The sequence below is a fragment of the Lipophrys pholis genome (genome assembly GCF_963383615.2).
Source record: "Lipophrys pholis genome assembly, chromosome: 19".
In the NCBI taxonomy this organism is placed as follows: domain Eukaryota; kingdom Metazoa; phylum Chordata; class Actinopteri; order Blenniiformes; family Blenniidae; genus Lipophrys; species Lipophrys pholis.
The window spans coordinates 397,524-421,226 of NC_137647.1; the positions used below are offsets into that span (position 1 = coordinate 397,524).

The window sequence follows — 23,703 nt, forward strand, 5'->3', positions numbered from 1 at the left end:
AAGAGGGACCGGAGACCTCTGCAGCAGCTTCGGAGCTCCTCCAGGAGAACGACACACCCACAGCTTCATCACGCTCGGGACGTTTAGTCTCGGTCGGCACCACATTGACCAGTTGGTGAAAGAGCAACCCCGAGCCGGGGCAGGCCGACGCCCAAGAAGAAAACTGTCATCCTGGGAAGTTGGACCCACTTTAAGTGTCTCTGGTGACTGAAACCTAGATCATGGTTTGAAGTCCAAAATTGAAAAGGAAGATGAGCACATGAAAACAATAATCAAAGTATCAGTGAATAAGAAAGGGTAGAAGGAGAGACATACGGGAGGGACGGACAAACTAATGAGACGACGGGACAGCCAGTGGACGATGGGAGAACGTGAGACGGTTCCAGGTACATTTCTGCTGGAGGAATCACATCCGAGTTTTTCTTTGGTCTAAAATGACAACAGGCTTTACAGCAATGGGCCGTGCATGTTGGAGAAGTGGGGGGGCAGTGGGGGGGCAGTGGGGGGGGGGGGGGGGGGGGGCAGACCTCGGCCACATTTCTGGGGAAGAATCCAGATATACAGGGACAGAATTCATCTTTGGTCAGAACATCCAACACTTTATCTTTTTAGCAGAAGTGACAGGACATGAGAGATACCTGCTGCAGCGATGTGTGGTCACCGCTCCGAGGAAGAGGACTAGATAACTGAAGAAGGAGATTCATCAGCTGGACAGACGGACCTTCTTACTACGCCTGCAAAAGGAGGAGTACACTGCAAAATGGACTAAAAGATATTCCAGAGATGACATCACCCCCCTGCTCCCTCATCCCACACATACATACATACATTACCTGTGTACATCAAGAAACTTCAAAATGTGGTACAAAACAACTGAGAAGTACTGTGACGCTGTTCTACTCTTCAAGTTTCTGTGTGTTCTGCATTTTCTTGTGTTCATGTAAAGAACTAAACAACTTCAAGTAATAAAGAAAGAAAACAATAATCAATCAATAAGATGTATTTCAGGATATTTTTCTCTCTCATGATCTGGTAACAGTGGGCCGAGAATGGAACCCTGTGGTACACCTCAATGAAGCCAGCAGCAGGTGAAACATGGAGTGCAACAGGGTTGAGAAAAGTCCTGAAGGCATCAGGAACCGCCGTCAGCTGCTGAGTTCAAACTAACCAGCATGGCGCTCAGACAGAAACTCTTCTGTTACTAGAAATGTTTCTGAAAGCTCTGGAGGACAGAAAGTTTAAACGCCGCATCACAGACGTGTGGCTGCTGTGAGGAGGCGTGGTCTGTCGTGAGGGGCGTGGTCTACCATGGGGGGCGTGGTCTGAGTTTGGCAGCTTCTTATCGGAGTATGAACAGAACAAGCTTTTTGTTCAGCAGCTGTCTGAGTCACTGCTGAACTTTCTTCTTCTTCTTATGGCTTCAAACAGGGAGGATGGAGGAGCCTTAATGCTGAATCTTCAAATTCCTCAAACTCCTGAAATATCACAACACTTTCTCCTCCTCCTCCTCCTCTATTCCTCCTGAGCTCCTCCTCCTCTCCTCCTGAGCTCCTCCTCCTCTCCTCCAGCGGTTCTCCTCCACTCCTCCTAAGCTCCTCCTCTCCTCCTGAGCTCCTCCTCTCCTCCTGAGCTCCTCCTCCTCTCCTCTCCTCCTGAGCTCCTCCTCCACTCCTCCTAAGCTCCTCCTCTCCTCCTGAGCTCCTCCTCCTCTCCTCTTGAGCTCCTCCACTCCTCCTGAGCTCCTCCTCCTCTATTCCTCCCAAGCTCCTCCTCTCCTCCTCCACTCCTCCCGAGGTTCTCCTCCACTCCTCCTCCACTCCTCCTCATCTCCTCCTGAGCTCCTCCTCCTCCACTCCTCCTGAGGTTCTCCTCCTCCTCCGCTATTCCTCCTGAGGTTCTCCTCCTCTCCTCCTGAGCTCCTCCTCCTCTCTTCCTGAGCTTCTCCTCCTCTCCTCCTGAGCTCCTCCTCCTCCTCTATTCCTCCTGAGCTCCTCCTCGTCCTCTATTCCTCCTGAGGTTCTCCTCCTCTCCTCCTGAGCTCCTCCTCCACTCCTCCTCATCTCCTCCTGAGCTCCTCCTCCTCCACTCCTCCTGAGCTGCTCCTCCTCCTCTATTCCTCCTGAGCTCCTCCTCTATTCCTCCTGAGGTTCTCCTCCTCCTCCTCTATTCCTCCTGAGGTTCTCCTCCTCTCCTCCTGAGCTTCTCCTCCTCTCCTCCTGAGCTCCTCCTCCTCCACTCCTCCTGAGCTCCTCCTCCTCTATTCCTCCTGAGCACCTCCTCGTCCTCTATTCCTCCTGAGCACCTCCTCGTCCTCTATTCCTCCTGAGGTTCTCCTCCTCTCCTCCTGAGCTCCTCCTCCTCTATTCCTCCTGAGGTTCTCCTCCTCCTCCTCTCCTCCTGAGCTCCTCCTCCTCCTCTATTCCTCCTGAGGTTCTCCTCCTCTCCTCCTGAGCTCCTCCTCCTCTCCTCCTGAGCTCCTCCTCCTCTATTCCTCCTGAGGTTCTCCTCCTCCTCCTCTCCTCCTGAGCTCCTCCTCTATTCCTCCTGAGCTCCTCCTCCTCTCCTCCTGAGCTCCTCCTCCTCCTCTATTCCTCCTGAGGTTCTCCTCCTTCCTACACACAAACAAAAGCACTTGTGAAGAACAAAACGCATCAATTCAATTTATTTTTTCACATTTTTATCACAATAAAAACAAGAAGGAACAAGCAGTAATAAATAACATGAAGAGAACCCTCCTGGTGTGGAGCTGCAGACTGACTAACAGGCAGAGCTTCTCCTCGTCTCAGGGTTCTCCTGTTTTACCTGGTTGGAGGTAAATGGACCTTTTCTGCATCCTAAACTCGTCATTATGGGATTTCTGAAGCAAACCGTTGGTGTCAGTGTGACACCATGTCAGTACAGCAGCTGCCTCTCAGCTTTGTTTCTTTGAGAAGTTTTAATCTTCTGAAGACCAAGACTTGATCCCTGAGGAACTCCAAACTTTGCTTTCCTGTTCTGAGAGCAGACTGGGCGCACAAACAATTACTGAAACCATGCACATTAAACCTTTAAAGTTCATCACAGAAAACAAAAACCAAGCTTAAATATTAACCTGAACTTCAGTGAAGTCGTCAAGATAACTTGTTGAATAAGGGTGCTCTCCCTATTGCTGTCTCAACTCTGCTTTTTAATTTCACTTTTGTTCTTCTGGCAGATGATCGCCAGCTTCTCTGCTCCATCCGGGGACGTTACACTTCTAACAGCTACACTTCTACAAAGAAATCTAGAAAGAAACAGGAGTCATCAGATGGATTTTCACATTTCTGCATTGAAAACATTCATCCTTTCCTCTGAACGGATTGTGGAGTGTGTTCCTCTAACAGAAGAGTAAACATGGATCAGGAGAATAGAGTTAAATAGAAGAGGAGTGAAGTGGGTCGAGCTGCGTGGACGTCTGCGTGGACGTCTGAGGACGTCTGTGAGGACGTCTGCGAGGACGTCTGTGAGGACGGGGAGTTAGTAAGGACGGCCTCGCCGCTCCTGCCTGCGATCTCCCCTAAATAAAAACAATAACAACAGTGAAATCATCAGCAACCACAGGAAACACAAACATGACATCACCTTCAGTTCAAACCATCGACTCCTTCATGGGATTAAACAGTGAAGGACACATTCAGAGCATGACGCTCACATTATAGGCAGCCGTTACATGAAGGCCTATTCATACGACTGCACTCGTGTGATTGGTCAGACTCTTCTTGTTTATTTCCACATGGAGGCCATCGAAGAGCAGTTAGTGGAGGGAGGGGGGGAGGCAGATACGAAAATCTCCACACCACCAGTATAAAATGTTATCAGGACACCAAAATGGCCTGGAGTTCGTGGGGAGGAACATCTCAAACACTAAGAATGGAAGAGAGCATGTGTTGGAGTGGAAAAATCTTGGTGCCCGTAGGGGGCGTGGCCTGTGGTGAGAGGGCGTGGTCTGTGCTGAGAGGGCGTGGCCTGTGCTGAGAGGGCGTGGCCTGTGCTGAGAGGGCGTGCCCTGTGGTGAGAGGGCATGGCCTGTGCTGAGAGGGCGTGGTCTGTGCTGAGAGGGCGTGGCCTGTGCTGAGAGGGCGTGGCCTGTGCTGAGAGGGCATGACCTGCAAGTTCACGCAGCTTCTTCTAAGAGTGTGAAATGTCCCGACTAAAACAACATTTTTCAGCAAACTTTGTTGTTTTTCATTTTGGACCATGAACACTGGAACACCCTGAAGGTCGTGTTCCAGTCCACTTTGGTCTTATTCAACCAGCAGAAAGGCTTTAGTGTTTATTCTCAGAGCTTCAGACAGGCGTGTTTAGAATAGAACAGAATCTTTCTTGTCATTGTCCCCAGCACTGACGTCTCACCAAACCAAACCACAGAGAGAAGCACCTGCAGCGTCACTTTGAGTTGGACTCAGTAAAACCTTGGTGTCCACTGTCCCTGTTAGGAAAACTTTTATCTACGGTGAAAGAATCCACCTTAAACCTGAGCGAGCAGCGAGAAAGCTGCACCAGAAAGTACAATCAGTGAGGAAACCCTGGAATGCTGTATTTCTTTCCTTCATTTATCTCTTGGAACGAAGGACTACTTACACAAAAAGTGTTTTTATTCCTTATGCTGGAATGAGAAACTAACATGAGCCAACATAAGAAATGCTTCATTTTATATCGATTTTCTATTTTTAATATAGAAAATAGGTTTAAATGTTCAACAATTTCCTTCAAGTCGGAGACTGTGGCATTTAATTTAACTTCTGCTTGATGTGAAGTAAATGAAGTTAAAAGATTGAAACAAAAGAGGTTTTTAAAAAAGGAGCGTGTTTCTTTAGATTCAGTTTGATACGACAGAATCTGCAGAAGCACCGAGGCTGAGAGCTTCTTCTCTTTAGAGCAGCTTCAGGCATCATGGTTCTGAAAAGGAACTAAAGGTAACTAAAGTAAAGTAAGTCATTCATTTTGAAAATATGTTATCAGTAAAGAAACTGGGTTACTCTCTCAAGGAAGTAATCAGTAACTAATTACTTTTTCCAGGTAACTCCACCAGCACTGGTCACCAGTACAATGAGATTGTACTGCCAACAACCCATCTGTGCTTCATCAAATAAATCATTAAACGTGCAAATAACAACCAATGAAGTAGGTTTTTACCTCCCATTGTACTGGTCCCTTTATACAAGATACTGTACTGGAGTACTTTTCTGTTCTGTTCAGTAAAGTGACTGCAGCAGGGGAAAACCTGTGTTCCTGTGTTTATGGCCTGTTGGCTGCAGTCCAGAGCGTCCAGTCTGAACTCTACATCATGAGGTAGAGTCCAGAGCGCCCAGTCTGAACTCTACATCATGACGTAGAGTCCAGAGCGTCCAGTCTGAACTCTACATCATGATGTAGAGTCCAGAGCGTCCAGTCTGAACTCTACATCATGATGTAGAGTCCAGAGCGTCCAGTCTGAACTCTACATCATGACGTAGAGTCCAGAGCGTCCAGTCTGAACTCTACATCATGACGTAGAGTCCAGAGCGTCCAGTCTGAACTCTACATCATGACGTAGAGTCCAGAGCGTCTCCTCCTCTTTGAAAACCAGCCAGTTCATTTACACTTGTTGTCTGTAATAGAAAACTATTGTGATCAATAAATAAATCAGTTTATAGCAGCTCATAGTGGAGAAAATATCTACAAGTAGTGACACCTGAGCTGTTCACCGCTATTCTTCAGGTCGCAGGAGCAGAATAGAGGAACGTGTGTGTTCAGTAGTATAGAGAGTATCCAGGATCAGTGCAGACTAAAGTGTGCTGGAAGAGATGGAGTGTCGGGATTATTATTATTATTACACTCCATTAAGTTCCATTGTTATGCAGCTGATACACAAATCTACACTCATGAAAGCAGATGACCGTGTTGAACCAGAAGCTTGTCTTAAAGACGATCCTCATCGTTTTCACCTGCGACGTGTCTGAAGTCAGCTTCAGTTTCGTTACTAGAAATAAAATTTGCACTGAATCAAGTCACAAACTGAGTCCCGAGTTTGACTTCCTGTCTGCTGAGTCAGATTAAAAGAGAGATGAACCCTGAAATTCAGATGGGCCCGACGGTTGTTTGTGTAGGAACCGGTTCTTTCTGGTGTTTTGTTGAGTGTCAGTGTGGTTTGAATGAAGCAGATACAGAAGATGGATTCAAGGTGTGTATTCAGATTTCATCACACCTGGCGTCCATCTTTCCAGAGCCGAATCCTCCTCGGTCCCCTCCTCGGTCCCCTCCTCGGCCCCTGAAGCCGCCGCGGTCACCACCTCGGCCCCTGAAGCCGCCGCCATCGCCACGTTCAAACCCGCCTCTGCGGTCACCACCATAGCCTCCTGGAAGCACAGAGGTCAAAGGTGAAAGCTCAGATGGAGGTGGGGCAGGCTGTGGCACCTTGTTTCATTGTGCTGGTTAAACTGGTTCTCTTACGGGGAGCACCTGGTTGGGTTTATGAGAGAACTGGTTCTGAACTTGGGTTTAGTTTTAAGGCTGGTTCTGGAGTGTGTTTAGTTGAACTTGTTTTAGACTGGACTCACACAAACACTCACATTTTAACGTAATTAACTATAATCCTCTTCATAAACTTGAAGGAAACCTTCAGAACAGCAGATGTTCCCTTCAGTCGGTGATCAGTCATCAAAATAACTGAACCTCACCCTAACCCTCACCCTCACCCTCACACTAACCCTAACCTTCACCCCAACCCTAACACTCACCCTCACCCTAACCCTCACCCTCACCCTAACCCTCACACTAACCCTAACCTTCACCCTCACACTAACCCTCACCCTCACCCTAACCCTCACACTAACCCTAACCTTCACCCTAACACTAACACTCACCCTCACACTAACCCTCACCCTCACCTTCACCCTAACACTCACCCTAACCCTCACCCTAACCCTCACCTTAACCCTCACCCTCACCCTAACCCTCACCCTCACACTAACCCTCACACTAACCCTAACCTTCACCCTAACACTAACACTCACCCTCACACTAACCCTCACCCTCACCTTCACCCTAACACTCACCTTAACCCTCACCCTCACCCTAACCCTCACCCTAACCCTCACCCTCACACTAACCCTCACACTAACCCTAACCTTCACCCTAACCCTCACCTTAACCCTCACCTTAACCCTCACCCTAACCCTCACCTTAACCCTCACCCTCACACTAACCCTCACCCTCACCCTCACACTAACCCTCACCTTAACCCTCACCCTCACACTAACCCTCACCCTCACCCTCACACTAACCCTAACCTTCACCCTAACCCTCACCTTAACCCTCACCTTAACCCTCACCCTAACCCTCACCTTAACCCTCACCCTCACACTAACCCTCACCCTCACACTAACCCTCACCCTCACACTAACCCTCACCCTCACCCTCACCCTCACACTAACCCTAACCTTCACCCTCACCCTCACCCTAACCCTCACCCTCACCCTCACACTCACCCTAACCTTCACCCTCACCCTCACCCTAACCCTCACCCTCACCCTCACCCTCACCCTAACCCTCACCCTCACCTTCACCCTCACCCTCTCCCAGGTCAGAGTGTGTGTTGTCTGTTCTTGCTGCTCACCTGTAGAATCACCACTGACGGTCACAGACTGTTCATCAGCTTTCAGAACCTAAATCGAAGGAGTTCAGCCGGAGTCACGGGAGTCTTTGTCTTTACACTTTGTTGTTACACAAACTGTTGTCGGCCCCGTTTGCAAAACGTTTGTAAATGAAAACGCTAAACTTTTGTTGCGTCTTGGAGTCCACTTAGATGAAGACGGTAAAACGCTGCCACTGCTCCTGGTCACTAGTCGTAGTAACTAGCTGTTGTGCACATGCTCAGTAGACGGACAATAAGAACAAGGTTTCCTCCGGAGTGAACACTTTGCTGCTGTAGTACTTTACTAAGTACTTTACTTTTCAGTATTAACCCCAGACGAGTCTCACCTCTCTCCATGGGGGGCATGCCGCCTTCATCCTCGGGTTTAGGAGCCTTGCACTGGTTACACTCATTCCGCCAGGAGAAGTTCAGGTTCCCACAGTTACTAAAAGAAAGAAACATGCAGAAGAGAAGAGAAGCGCTTTCTTTCAACTGATGCTCCATTAAAAACATTTCAGCATCGAGCCATCGTTTGCTCCTCTTTTCTGCAGCTCAGAGTGACGGACACTGTTCATGTTGAAGCTTCAGGAGAGCCTGAGGGTGGAGCTGCTGCTCCACAGTGAGAGGAACTCAGGAAGCTCAGTGCTGCACCGTCACATGATACAATGGTTTTTGTCGGGGTGATGAACGGAATCGCTAAATCTGAACTCACGGGTTTGAACACTTCCAGTCTCCAGCTCTCTGCTGTCCTCCTCCTGCTCCTCCTCCAGGTGATCCTCCTCCTCCTCCACCCCCCCCTGCTCCCCCGTTGCCTCCTGGGAAACCTCCACCGCGACCTCCTCCAAATCCTCCACGACCCATCGGACCTGCACACATCGGATTTACTGGTAAACTATGGGTTTCTAAAAAAAATTTGTTCTAAGGTTCTGGGATTAATTACAGAAGAGACTCGGGTAGAGACTCGGGTAGAGGCTCAGGTAGAGGCTCAGGTAGAGACTCAGGTAGAGACTCAGGTAGAGGCTCAGGTAGAGGCTCAGGTAGAGGCTCAGGTAGCGACTCAGGTAGAGGCTCAGGTAGAGGCTCAGGTAGAGGCTCAGGTAGCGACTCAGGTAGAGACTCAGGTAGAGACTCAAGCCTCCAGTTGACCGAGTCCATTCTTGATACTTTGAGAACCAGTTGTGAACTGGGTTTTATGTCGGTTTCTGAAAAGCTTTGGACTTGTTCAGGACTGGCTCAGGATGAAAGATCAATTCTGATTGGTTCATTGGAAGGGTTTATGGAGGAGTTCATGTTTTTACAACAGTTGTGGGTCACTTCTTCTGGGTTCACTTTTGATTTTATATTTGATTTTGTTAGTTGGACTAGATGTCAATTAGCTTGTGGACGAGTTTCAGTCTGTTTATTGAGTCTAGGGATTTGGTGACTGGTTCTGGATTGAGTTTCTAAATTCTACATTATTTTTTAACGACAAGCGAAGCAGGAATGTTTTGACCTGCTGACATGTTTCGGCTGCGTCTGCAGCCTTCCTCAGGGCGTCTAGTCTTGCTCAGAGCGTCACCTGGCGGTCTGTATCAGGTGCCTCGCCCCCCGCCGTCCGGCGGTCTCTGGAGGATGGAGTCTCAGGTGTGTGAGAGGGTGACAGCCCCTCGTCCCGGTTGTTTCCCTCCGATGTCTTGTTGCGCTGTCTTTTTGGGATCTTGTGAGTCGTCCTGCTGTTTCCTTTTCACATTCTGTTTGATGTTCTTTCTTTCTTATAGCTGAATTAAGTTCATTTTCTCATTCCTAAACGAATATTATAGATTATTTTTTTAACGAGTGAAGCAGGAATGTTTTTGCGTTGCTGACATGTTTGTGTGACGAGTGACGACGTGTCGGTCTCGATCAGGCTCGATAGACTCTGACAGATCCATCATGGATAAAGACCAACACGTCAGATGACTCGTCCACAAGGTGAAACCATTCCTGCTCCACTTGTTAAAAATAATCTACAATTAAGAACGACAAAATTAACATAATTCAGATTTAGTTTCCATTTGATTTGATTGTTTATCTGATGAGTTTTTGTGATTTCAAGGCTTAGTTTTAGACAAGTTGTAATTATTGTACACAGGATTATAGAAAGGTTTTGGAAATAGTTACAGACTGGGTTATTACTACTTATTTATTTATAACAGTCATATTTTGAATGGATCTTTGAAGTGACTGACTGGTCTCTAATGGTCTTTGGTAAGTACTGAATACTTTTAATATGTACAATTCTATAATTCTATATTTGTTTTTACAAACGTGTGAACTCCAACAGGAAGTGTTTTGTGTACTAGATGAAGGTTTGGAGGCTCTGTGATCAACGTGACCTGGATGTGGGATCATTTGAAGGGTAAATCTGTTGATCTAATGAACCTCAGTTTGTCTGAGCTCTAAACCAGCGTTAAAGGAAAGTTCACCTCCTCCTCCTCCTCCTCCTCCTCGTCCTCGGCCTCCCCTCATCCCACCTCGGCCTCCAAAGTCAGCTCTGCGGGTGGCAAACGACACTTTGATTGGGTTTCCGTTGAAGTCCTTCCCTGGAACACAAAGATTGAGGGCAAAGGTCATTCAGGAGCCGTCACTCTTCGTCTGGTTTCCTCAGCCATCAATCCCAAACATCCCAGAACAAGAACCAGAAGCAGCCGGATCAACCACGTCAGTCCCATCGGACTCAGAACCGCCACATAAATGACACCGCTCACAGTTTGGGATTAAAACAGTCCATCAGATTCCCAAAACATTCCAAAGGTCATGTTGTGGACTTGGTTTGCTGCTCTGATGTCACGCTGCCACATGGTCATCTCATTTAACATGAAACTCACATTGTCCAAAAATAAAAAACCAGCGGCCTCATTTCTAAAAGCTGCTGAAGCACAAAACGGGTCCTGAAAGATGCGTACGCCGCTTCCCACGCAAAGTCTGAGATGGAAAGGAATAAACTGTAAAAGTTGGTACCGGTCCGACAACTTAGAACCTTGAGCAGCACATTCTGGAGACCAGGAACCTGGTGGTGCTGATGGTGAGGTGGAGAACTGAACCAGATTCATCTCGTATGTTTAATATCATCAAATATCAGAAGTATTGATCCACATGATCATAAAGAGCCGAACTGCAGAGTTCTAGATGATTCTTTAGTGGAACGTTACTGATGAATCAGCAGAACCACGATCATGTGTCAAACCGTCATCTTCAAATGATCCAGAGGACAGAACTGATTGATTATTAATGATCCAGAGGATAGAACTGATTGATTATTAATTGTGACAAGGTGTGTAACAATCAGTCTAATTCAGTATATAAACAGCGTGGTGACAGCCACAGTGTGTAATGCTGCAGTGTGGACGCTCTGGACTGTCATGCGCTCTGGACGCTCTGCTACTGCAGACAGACGACCTCCACGTCACCCTCCTCCTCCTCCTCCTCCTCCTCCTCCTCCTCCTCCTCCTCCTCCTCCTCCTCCTCCTCCTCCTCCTCCTCCTCCTCCTCCTCCTCCTCCTCCTCCTCCTCCTCCTCCTCCACAATGTCCACTGAGCCTTTTCACCATCTCTGTTGAAATATTGAATCTATACATTAAATAAACAGATCAAACTGGACTTTATTGGTCTGCTGTGTCTCCACCAAAATGTCTCCTTCCCTCCAACATGCTGCCACACACTGACTGTCACAACTATGGAGGCTGTCTCATGGGGCCGCATGGTGGCGCAGTGGTGAGCACTCTCGCCTCACAGTGAGAAGATCCTGGTTCTGGGCCTTTCTGTGTGGAGTTTGCATGTTCTCCCCATGTGTGCCTGAGATTCCAGTTTCCTCATAAACAGTCATAACCCCCCCCCCCCCCCCCCCCCCCCCCTCCCCCCAAGGGGATCAATTCAGTTGTTGAAATAAATAAATGAAATGTTGTTGTCCAGCGGTATGGACTCAGGGCCTCTACAGTCTGTGGCTCTCACACTATTTACAGCAACGTGCTGACAATCATTTTATTTTCCTTTATAAGTGATTCCACTACTGTGACACCAAATATTATCATCTCCTGACCTCCACCCCCCCATGACTACGTACATCACTCTCCGTAAAATTCAGTTCAAGATTTAGCATCAACCGGCTGATTGAGAAGCAGAAATATTCCCGAGGCCCTTTGCGTTGACCAGTGATGGTAAAACGTGGGCGTGTTGAGATGAGACATGAACGGTCAACCTTCCAGGGGGACTGGGAGCTCGAAAAGGAAAGTGCATGCAGATGTGTGAACCTACGGTTTTATAGACACAAATATTTTTGGGCGCACGCCGTTTTCAGCTTTTAGGTGCACGAACAGTTTTAGAAGAAATCCTACGAGGCCCCAGGACCGTATCCTTCATCACCACTTCTACGAATGCTGAACTCCAAACAGAGGCCAACTGGGAGCATGGTCCCAATATTTAAAAATGAATGTGTCATAACCATATTCTACTTCTTCAGTTGAATCACAACACTACACAACGAGAACACCCAGGTCCTGCTTTCATTCTCACCAATACCCTGAACCAGGTCAGAACTCACCATCAAACCAGTCGATGGCGGCCTTGGCGGAGGGCGGGTCATCAAAGGACACGGTGGCCTCCCCCTTCAGCTTCCCCGTCTCCCGGTCGGTGTACAGGTTGATCATCGGCATCCCCGTCTTCTTGTTGACCTGCGAGTACAAGACATCTGCACATTATTCATTATCATGGTACAGTGGTCTGCACACTGATGTTCCAACGCCTCCAGCCTTACGAGGTGTGTGTGTGTGTGTGTGTGTGTGGTGGGCTTTAACAGTGTAAAGTTCTTTGACACTGTGGAAGCAGTGAAAATGTTCTTCATAAGTGAATCATCCAATGGGATGAGTGTGAGTGATGACAGTGTTACCTTGATGATCCCAATCTGCTTGAAGAAGTCTGCCACTGACTCCACAGTGTAGTCGTCTCCCAGGCCTTGGATGAAGATGGTGTTATTATCGGAGTTATCCTGGTCCTGCACTGGGGCACCAGGATGGGAAATGTTTGAACAAATGTGATTTAAGATTTAAAAACTGTGAACTCCCCATTGTTGTTGGTTGAAGTGATAAAGGACTTACAGTAGCCTGGTCCAGAGTGGAGATGTCCTGGTTCTCTGGGTCCTTGAGAAGATACACAAACACACACGTTAGTTTTGGAAAGACCACACACACACACACACACACACACACACACACACACACACACACACACACACACACACACACACACACACACACACACACACACACACACACACACACACACACACACACACACACACACACACACACACACACACACACACACACACACACACACACACACACACACACACAGGATCTTTTCTATTTCACTGAAGAACACAGAAATTGTCTGTTTGAGCAGTTATCCTGTAAACGTCTTGAGTTTACGTGCAATACAAAGAATTATGTGATTTGTATGTTAATTAGACTCTAATTTCTGTTAAACAGGACAAGTTGGGTTTAATTGTCCATTTTTCCACCGACGTTCTCCACCCCTACACTGCCAAACAGGACACCATTTTCCCTACTGAAATATCATATACTAGTATATGACAGAGTTCAGATGGAGCTCTGGACACAAGAACCCTACATGTACACCATGAGGTCAATCAGATGAGGCCCAAGATCTTCATCAACCAGTTCTGATTGGCTGATGTTCATTTAGTGCCGATTACAGAAGAGAAACGGGGAAAACGTGAATCTCTGTGACCTCAAGAGACAATTCAAGTCAAAACCAGTCAAAATGGCTTCCCTCTTTGTGGACGGGGTTCCAGTAAACCAACAGACTTTCTGCAGAGCATCCAGGACCAACAGAATCCACCAGGCAACATGTTTCTCCTTTCCTTTGCCCACAAACTCGTCTGGATCCTGGTGTTTTCACTCTGGATGTGCCCTTCAGCTGACACCAGCACACATTCATCCACCCGACTCCACCCTTTCCACACCGAGCGCCCCTCAGCCCAATGAAGAAGAACAGAAACACCTTCAGAGTGCTTTGCTCTGTTCAAGTCCCGTCACCTTTTTTGGAGGTGGACATTCTGCTGTCATCATCATCATCATCATCATCAGTTTGATGAACCCAAGCTTGTGACCTTTCTTCTACAATGATCAACACATCAGGAGAAACCAACTGGTTCACTGGTGATAATCAACCTCTTCAAACCTTCTTCTGGATCTTAGCTCCTCTTATAAGCACTCAGAGTGAGTCGCTCTCCTCGAAGGTTTTAACTCAGAGTGACTCTGGGAGTGAAATAAAAATAATGTCCATGATTGTTCTGTTTCACCATGAGAGTCTGGAAGAATGTGGTTCTCACACACACACACACACACACACACACACACACACACACACACACACACACACACACACACACACACACACACACACACACACACACACACACACACACACACACACACACACACACACACACACACACACACACACACACACACACACACACACACACACACACACACACACACAGTGTGTGTGCCAGCTCAGAAAGACATCACTTCCTGTTGATACCAAGTTGTGGTGTTCAGATATAAAGTCACTGTGTTGAGCTTTGATTCAGACGTAGAGCTCCCTCTAGTGGTCCACACAGGGAGGTCTGACATATACTGTATCTTTTTAATCATTTCAAACTTTCTAGTCGTAAACTGTTAAAAATCATATGATAGAAAACAATCATATGTAAAATCCGTATTAAGTCATTTTGTGGTGCAGTGTTCATTGTCAGATGGAGATGGGACTGTTTCTGTCTGTTTTTCTTTGTTATATTTATTATTCTCCATTCCTCTGTTTGCTTAAGTGAGTGAAAACGCCACCTTGTGGTAAAAACTGGTAATGAGAGGCTAAAGGATCCAGCGCTACCTGGTAACTGGATTACTTTGGCAGCAAAACATTCCAAAATGATCTATGAAATCTAATTATAGGAATTATATCAGTATGTGTCGGACAGACATTTGACATATTTCACCTTTAAACTCAATCACGAGTTTCTTTTCAAGCTCGTTTAGTCTTCTGCTTTAAAAATAAAGTAATTTCTCCTGTTCTGTGGACGCCGTATTTCACCTGCGTCATGTTTGTGAAACTCTGACATTTCCATTTTCACATTATGTTTCTTGTTTTCGACAAGAACACCACAAAGTAAAATCTAACCACAAACTGACCACACCTCTGAACGTCTCCATGAAATCCACCAACCAACAAACACCACAGATGTTAGAGATGTAGTGTGGAAAATAGCTCCCCCTGCTGGAACTGCTTCCTTTTTCACTTTCTTTAAGAAAAGTTCAAACATTTTAGGCATTGTGAACTTTTTAATGATACCTCTTGGTGAAAAATTCAGTGAAAACCACGTAATCTAAATGTTAGACTTCACAGCCTCCAGCATTTATTTTCTAATTCATCCTGACGGTTTAGCATTGACGCTAATGCTATCTGAAACATAGCTACTTTTCACTGCAGCACCACTGAAGTACCAGCTCAGGTACTTCACTGCAGTACCACTGAAGTACCAGCTCAGGTACCAGGTGTTGCCTTCTGTATGCCATTTCTCACTCAGGCCCCATTTACACTACATTTACATGTTTCAAGTGGAAACGCATCGTTTTTGATTCAGAAAAGTTCTGCGTTTGCACGGAAACGGCAGAAACAGTTAAAGCAATGTAGTTTTCATGTTGGACCACCAGTGGGTGCTGTTTTCTTTTTGTACTGCGAGTCCCCCCCCCACACACACACAAAGCAGAGAACAATGAACTCTAACTCTGGGAGAACACAGACATTCTTGCGGACAGACCACTAGGTTGGATTGTTATTATGGTGACTGTCAAAATAAAACTACCAACTTGGATTGTCATTACGGTGACTGTCAAAATAAAAGTACCAAGTTGGATTGTTATTAGGGTGACTGTCAAAATAAAAGTACCAAGTTGGATTGTTATTACGGTGACTGTCAAAATAAAAGTACCAAGTTGGATTGTTATTAGGGTGACTGTCAAAATAAAACCACCAAGTTGGATCGTCATTATAGTGACTGTCAAAATAAAAGTACCAAGTCCAGGAGAATCTGGAGTCATGACACCACAGAGGAAACTTTGTTCTGACGGGCTCTACTGAGCAGGTGTCAAGAGCCTTTCACTAAGGCCGTGGTGAGAATGTGCCATTTCAGAAAAGTTCTGCCCTTTACATGGAGACAGAATCAGTGTTTTCAAAAAGTTCCAACCCAGGAGCAGTTTTCAAAAAGTTGCCTTTTCTGTGGCTCCAAGCACCATTGTCGTGTAAACAAACACCCAAAACACAACAAAAGTTTTCTGTTTTCATTTGATAACGTTGTCGTGATAAACGGGGCCTGAGACCCTGAAACCGACAGGTAGTCAATAACAACACAAGAACAGGAGAGTAACTGTCAGACAGTAACTGTCAGACAGTTACTACAGTAACTTTGTCATCCCTCGGGTCGGGTCGGACCGTTTAGAGGTCGGTTTTGCTCCACAGTATGTTTGACACCCATAAACACAGCAGGTGTTCTTACCTGTCCAGGAAACATTGAGCCTCGTCTTCAACTCCACTTTTAAACATATTTTCCTGTTTGAAGTTCATTTGCTGCACATGATGAAACTGTTTTATCTTTTTATCTCTTCCCATTTAACTTTTTTCTCCGTAAAACCAACAAACCTTTATCAAGAGGCTTTTCTTTTTTGTCACTTACCACCAAACTTATTGAATCCTCCTCGATCGCCCATTCTGATGAAGAGGAAGAGAAAAACGACACGCATTGAAGACCAGCACCGACAGCGATTTCTCTCACCGGGTTGTGGGTAACTTTCATTCTTACTCTCTTCTTTCAAACCCACCCTTCTTAGTCTCCCCTCACCCTCATAAAAGCCTTCCTGAAGAACCTGAAGAACAAGAGGCCACCTTTCAAACAAGGTCTTTGCTGTTTACAGGCCGTTTGCCTTCACCCTCATAAATCATTAATTTCTTGACAAAAGTTGCTATTTAATGTCAATTAATCAACCAAATCTCAACGCTTGTTACTCCTGGAGAGGTGTTGTGAACTTTTTGTAGATCTCAGACAACCAGACTGCAGATCAACAACCAGATCACAGGCTGCAGCCGCAGTTTGAAGATTTGACCACAAACTGAATGAACGTCTCCTGAAGCTACAGTCTCCTGCCTGCAGTCTGAGCAGGTCCTAACACCCGCACAGTGTGAACTCCAAAAGATGGCTGAGGTGCAGAAGTCAGCCTGGAGAGAAGGTAAGAGCCTACGGAGAAGATTCGCAGATTGATTAAAGCAGAGTATGACACAGTGAAGCTGGAAGGGAGGGGCTGGAGGTAACAGGTGAGGGAGGAAGGTGATGGAAGCTATGGTGGCAGTAGTTTGTGAGTCGGACTCTCAAACTACAAGCTTTAGCTGAGTTAACACACATGAAGAGGAAGTTACATCATACTGGATATAGATGTTAAATCATGTCAGGGATGATGGTCGGATGTCAGATCCTTGAAAAAGTCATGTGAATTAGTTTATCTAGAATCAGTCCAGACCAGAATCCATTTCTAGAATAGATCCAGGTTCTGTCCTTCAGTGGCCCTTTAAAGCTGCTGCTGTAGGTTTATGCTGCTGGGAGCTTCTTCAATGCTCTCAGCTTCTCTCCACCTGTTTCTATGGCAGCATGTCACCAACTCAGGGCCCGTCCACACCAGAACGCCGCTTCACCTAAATGCACCATTTCTGGCCGATCGTCCTCACAGCGCGGCATTTCAGGAGCTTGAAAACTTTTTTTTTTTTTTTTTTTAAACACTGGTCCCAGAGTGGTAAAATTCTAAAACCCTGGCTCGGCTCGGACAGCGCACATCTGTGGAAAACAATGACGTCATCACCCCCACCCCACGGTAACCTACGAACTGACAACAATGGCAGGCTCCATGCTCCAGGTGGCGCAGCAGAAGCTCCTGATACCAGCAGGTTAAATAAAGTGATATGTTAGGCTTCCTGAGTACCAGGATGAGCAGGAGCATAGACTTATATAACTCAGAGTCCGATAGAAGTCTTTGAGCAGGAGTCAACTTCTAAATGTCTATGTTCTCCCTGTCTTTTTCTGTGCTTTGGGTGTATTTGGTGAATCACAGCGCCCCTAAAGGCCTGGCATATGTACTGCATGCCCTTAGGCATCGTGCTGAGCCATGTTCATAGAGACTCGTGGATGGAATCTTTTTTGAGAACGCCAGTGAGACAAAAAAGATTGTTTTGGCTTGTGTGGGCGGGGCCTCAGTTTCAAGTGAAAATGCATCTTTTTTGCATTTTTGTTTTAGAAAACTTTTGTGTTTACACAGCAACATTCTGAAAACAACATTCGTTTACACGGGAATGGCAGAAACAGTGAAAACAATGTCGTTTTCATGTTGGGCCACTAGTGGGTGCTGTTTGTTTCTTTTGTAATGAAACCACACACAATTGCAGAACACAGACATTCTAGTGACAGACGACCAAGTTGGATTGTTGTTATGGTGCCTGTCAAAATAAAACTACCAAGTCCCAGGAGTATATGGAGTGGGAGCCACAACGCTCTGGAGGAAACTCTTTTTACTGTCCATCTACTGAGCATGTGCACAACGTCTCATTACAGCAGTGTTGCACATCACTGTAGCAGTGTTTCTGAAAGGCTGTTTTCCACCGTTGCATATTTAGTAGCTTCAAGCACTGTTGTGCAAACAAACACCCAAAATGCGACCAAAATTTTGTGTTTTCTTTTGAAATGGTTGCCGTGTAAACAGGCTGTGTACTCTCTCTCTCTCCCTCCCTCCCTCTCTCTCTCTCTGTACCTTCCTGCAGGTTTTCTGACTGTAAAGCTTTCCGTTGCTGGTCTGTGCTTCCTGCTCCCATCAATCTGCAACATGCTGGTATTCTACAATTTGTTGTTTTATGTTCTGTTCTCTTCTCCGTGTACCGTCCTCTCACGCCTCCTACATCAGATTTCAGCTGCTCTTCTCTCAGTCTGATTGGTTGCGGGATGACAGTGTGGGAGGAGTAAATACAAATAATGATGGATGAGAAAACAAAGGATGAAATGAGGAACCAGTTTTATCTCAGTTCTTCACTAACATCAAGAGGAAACAGTAAACTGGAGCTGAACCTCCATCAGAAAAACAAACTGAAAGATGAACTTACCCACAACCGTTTGTGCTTCAAAGCTTCTCCATGTGGATCTTAAATCTGTGAACTATGAACTGTCTGCTTGTCATTCATCAAGTTCATTCAGCGCTTCGTTACGTTTCCCTGGTTTGAGAGTCAGATCCAGATGATGCTGAACCAAACACTTTAATGAGAGCATGTGAAGCGCACACTGTCCTCTTCACAACAAAACACCTCCGCTCTGCTTTTGGTTTGTTTGTTTGAGGTTTAAGTAGATTCCTCTTTACATTTAAAAATCTAATCATCAGCATAAATGTGTTTTTGTTCCACCTTCTTCTTTGTTCAGACTTTCACACTGAATCCAAAGAACCAGGACCGGAGGTGTTCTGCTCTCCGTCTGCCGCCGAGCGTTCAGATGACCCCTGAGGTCCGAATCGATCAGGACCACCATCATACAGGCAGTTTGGTTTCCTCTCTTGTATGACACGACCCTGATGTGGCCACACGGCACATCTTTTGCATTAAACACCTTTGTTCTTTTTGTTCAGCTCACAGTGGAGTTTCATTCTTCTACCTTCAGTTTTCTCGCCCGTCTTCCTAGATCATGAGGTGTGTTTCCAACCTGGAGTTTTCAGGTGTGTGACCAAAATAAATCAAGACCATCTTTTGAAGAAAATGCCTAAATAAATTGGGGGCGTGTCCTGACGCTGCAGCCAATACAATTGTTTGGCTGCTCTTCTAAACCCCCTCGCTTTGATTTGAGGCACTGGTTGAGTTAATTCTTGTTAATAATCTCCTTTCAATATTTGTCATACCTTTTTTGCAGACGCACCTTATTTGAGACTTTACTCCACCGTCTGTTTATCAGGATGAACACAAAAAACTTGTCATGAGATCAGTTTCTGTTCTGCTGCTTTAACAGACAAGCCAGTGGGAACAAAGACACTCCCTCAATGACGCTTTGACCTCATTGTCTTGAGATTATCATGGACGCATAATGTGGTTGTTTAGTTTTTTTAACATTTGACCTTTTCCCAGCTCCACATCAGCCTTTTCATTATTGTCCAGGAGGACAAACGGTGGATCAGCAGGAACGTCCCCAATCAACGATATGTTAAACCAAAAAGGTAGTTTCATTCAGAGATCAGACTGCAGACGGAGCCGTCAGCATCTCCTCTGATACCGTTTGTTTTACTGAACACGGTATCGAGTGAGTGTGTGTGTGTGTGTGTGTGTGTGTGTGTGTGTGTGTGTGTGTGTGTGTGTGTGTGTGTGTGTGTGTGTGTGTGTGTGTGTGTGTGTGTGTGTGTGTGTGTGTGGACTGAATGAGGAAACACTCCGACCCACAGTCCACCTGCACACACAGAGACCCTTCAACACTTACCCCATGCCTCCTCTTCCTCTCAGTCCGCCTCGGCCTCCACGGTCAAAACCACGATCGTAACCTTCGCCGCCGCTGCCGCCACGACCTCCGAACGGCCCGCCGCGGCCCCGTCCACCGCAGCCCTCCAGGCCTCCGTAACCTCCTTCAGAACCGCCGTACCCTCCACCTCCTCCACTCAGGGGTGGGCTCTCATCTCCATATCCTGACAGAGTGACGACCAGAAAACGTTTCATGATCATGTCTCATGACACTGAAAAAACGTCTCCAGATAAATGGCCATGAAGACGGTCCTCACCTCCTCCCTGGCTGTACTGGCTCTGCTGGCTGAAGCTGGGGGGAGGAGGAGAGTTGTAGCCTGGAGGCTGGTTGTAGTGACCTCCTCCTCCTCCTGCTCCTCCTGCTCCTCCATGTTGAGGCGGTGGCTGGTGACTCCCACCATACCCGCCGGCCTGACCTCCACCATAAGCCCCCCCTCCACCATGCCCACTGCTCAGAGGCTGGTTGTAGCTGGAAGCAGAGGAGTTTCCTTCATAGCTGGTAAAAAAAATTAAAAAGAAAAAAAAGGAGAAAACTCAGAACCAAACATCGAACCCGGGGCAATAGAGCCTTCTCCATACCCCATACCCCACCCCCCGCCCCCCCCAACACATCTGTGACTGTTCTGAGCTGAACACCTTCAAATCCCTCATGAAAACTCACCTGTTCAACTGCTTTTAATCCTGAGCACACAACTACTTCTATTATGTTGTTATGACTGTTTTTTAATGATGTTGCTCCATTTTACGTTCGACTTTATCATGAAGTAAAGTGTCTTTTGAGCGTTTTAATAAGTGCTATACAAATAAAATGTATTACTATTGTTATCATTATTACAAAGGCTGAGCGCTATCACCTCAACAATCAGTAACTCGGCTTCTCTTTTAAGAGCCGTGAATCTCACCCTGCAGAAGACGGAGGCTGCTGCTGCTGCTGCTGCTGCTGCTGCTGCTGCTGGCCGTAACCAGAGAAAGACGACGGCTGGTTGCCGCTGTTGTATCCCCCAGAGCTGTAGGGCTGACTGGAGTGACCATACCCACCTCCTCCTCCTCCTCCTCCTCCTCCTCCTCCTCCTCCCAGGCTGGAAGGAGCAGAGCCATATCCTCCTGGTGGAAAACAGGCGTTCAGATTGTCACATCAATCACATTAGATGAAAGAGATAGTTTGGGATCAAACGAAAGACCATTTTTCTATCCATAGTATTTTGACAGTCACCATAATAACAATCCAGCTTGGTGGTTTTATTTTGACAGTCACCATAATAACAATCCAACTTGGTGGTTTTATTTTGACAGTCACCATAATAACAATCCAACTTGGTGGTTTTATTTTGACAGTCACCATAATAACAATCCAGCTTGGTGGTTTTATTTTGACAGTCACCATAATAACAATCCAACTTGGTGGTTTTATTTTGACAGTCACCATAATAACAATCCAACTTGGTGGTTTTATTTTGACAGTCACCATAATAACAATCCAACTTGGTGGTTTTATTTTGACAGTCACCATAATAACAATCCAACTTGGTGGTTTTATTTTGACAGTCACCATAATAACAATCCAACTTGGTGGTTTTATTTTGACAGTCACCATAATAACAACCCAACTTGATGGTCTGTCCACTAGAATGTCCGTGTTCTCCTGTTGTTAATGTTTTGAGCTCATTGTTCTCTGCTGTGTGTGTGTGTGTGTGTGTGTGTGTGTGTGTGTGTGTGTGTGTGTGTGTGTGTGTGTGTGTGTGTGTGTGTGTGTGTGTGTGTTTTCAGTACTAAAAGTAACAACAACACTAACGAGTGGCCCAATATGAAAACTTAATTGCTTTCCCTGTTTATGCTGTTTCTGTATAAATGGACATCGTTTTGAAAACGTTGTTGTGTGGCCGGTGAGGCTAAAACGTGAAACTTTTCTGAAATAAAAAGACAGTAAAAACGATGCACTTTAACTTGAAAGGTTTTGTAAAGAGAGAATAAGATCAGCTCACCAGACTGCGGCTGAGCGTAGCCTCCATACCCGCCCTGGCTGTAGGACCCGGGGCTGCTCTCCGAGCCCTGGTTGTAGCCACCGTACCCTTGCTGACTGTAACCCTGACCGGACGACTGGCCGTAACCATGGTTACCTCCACCGCCTCCGCTGTAAGAGCCGTACCTGCACACATACACACACCAGAGGAAACACCGTCACACCACATGGTGACTTTCAATTTGTGTTAAAGAAACTAGAAACATTTCTCTGAAGAAATTTGACAAAACTATATTTTTTCAGACTTTAAATCAACTTTAATTTCAATATTTCTCCAAATAATTGTACCAAAATGCAGATTGAAACTCTATTGAGATATTTATGTCATGATTCTAGGTGAAAGACTTGATCTCCATGAAGAAATTGTTAGTAGAACTCACCCTTGGCCTGACGTCTGAGAATAATCTGTAAACAAAAAATACATTAAAACAAACTCGAAAAACATTTATATTGAAAATCATTGTATGAACGTTGTTAATTAGAATGAGAAACACCAAGAAACTGTTTAAAATCTAGTTTCAGATTAATTAAACATATATTCCAGAACCAGATAAAAATAAAAACAGGAGGAAGAGATACATGGATAAATAGGTAAAGTACATCTATAAAGAAACAGGAAGACTAATTCAACCTAAAGGCAAAAAACAAGCTTCAAGTACATTAAGTAATATACCATATTATAATATTGTATATTATAGTGAGCTTTATTTTAACTTGCTTTGAGGATGCTAAAGGAAGTGGGTCATCAATTAACATGGAAACCACTTAATCCGAAACACCGGTGCTGAGATGAGAGGCGGGGCCGCATTTACCAACTGGGTCAGACGCTCGAGGGAGCACACAGCTGGTTAGTGGTTAGTTACCGCTAACATCAACCAGTTAACCAGAGGGTGGGGGTTTGTCTCAGTGTGTCAGAGTGTGAATTTAAATCCGTGGTTTCCCACCGACACCATATCGGCTAACGGGCAGCTTGTCCCCGCTAGCTTCACCTGGCTAACTGTTAACGCAGCACCGAGGAGCCGGCGGCGGTTCTGCTCTCCGTGAGACGCCATCTAAAAACGGTTTGTTCTTACCGTGAGACGCCATCTAAAAACGGGTTTGTTCTTACCGTGTGACGCCATCTAAAAACGGTTTGTTCTTACCGTGAGACGCCATCTAAAAACGGGGTTCCGTTAACATCTGCGGTGGTGCACCGTTCAATGAACCGGGAGGAAGACTCACAACCAAAATAGATGAGCTCATATGGCCCGCCTCCAATCGCCTCTGATTGGCTGAACCGGTGATTCTGATGCGTTCTGTCCAATCAAAGGCCGAGAATGTGGAGCAAGGTTAAATATTATATTCGTTATATTAGGCCACCAGATGGCGTAGTTTCTTCACTAACAGCTGTAATCTACGATTTCACTAACGAGTGTAACCATGGTTACATA

The 23,703-nt window shown here is 46.0% G+C and overlaps 1 protein-coding gene across 1 annotated transcript; it reads right to left on the reverse strand.

Annotated features, from left to right (window-relative positions):
• Positions 1-2,636: 2,636 nt before the first annotated feature.
• On the reverse strand, positions 2,637-23,492 carry fus (FUS RNA binding protein). The gene is made up of 15 exons (XM_080487413.1): positions 23,416-23,492; positions 22,654-22,678; positions 22,236-22,399; positions 21,156-21,357; positions 20,511-20,749; positions 20,216-20,417; positions 16,406-16,440; positions 12,744-12,785; positions 12,536-12,645; positions 12,191-12,320; positions 10,078-10,194; positions 8,346-8,499; positions 7,981-8,078; positions 6,206-6,356; positions 2,637-3,535 (listed from the first exon to the last, which is right to left on the reverse strand). Exons 1-15 carry the CDS (start codon positions 23,426-23,428, stop codon positions 3,496-3,498), a joined length of 1,722 nt encoding a protein of 573 aa, XP_080343539.1. The 5' UTR covers positions 23,429-23,492; the 3' UTR covers positions 2,637-3,495.
• Between the last annotated feature and the right edge of the window lie 211 nt (positions 23,493-23,703).

Excerpts from the sequence above, each read along its gene's own strand:
- fus (XM_080487413.1), bottom strand. Across the intron at positions 20,750-21,155 it reads CAGCCTCCGTCTTCTGCAGG|CTATGAAGGAAACTCCTCTG; the intron begins GTGAGATTCACG and ends TTTTTTTACCAG. Across the intron at positions 12,786-16,405 it reads AGGATTCAATAAGTTTGGTG|GACCCAGAGAACCAGGACAT; the intron begins GTAAGTGACAAA and ends TATCTTCTCAAG.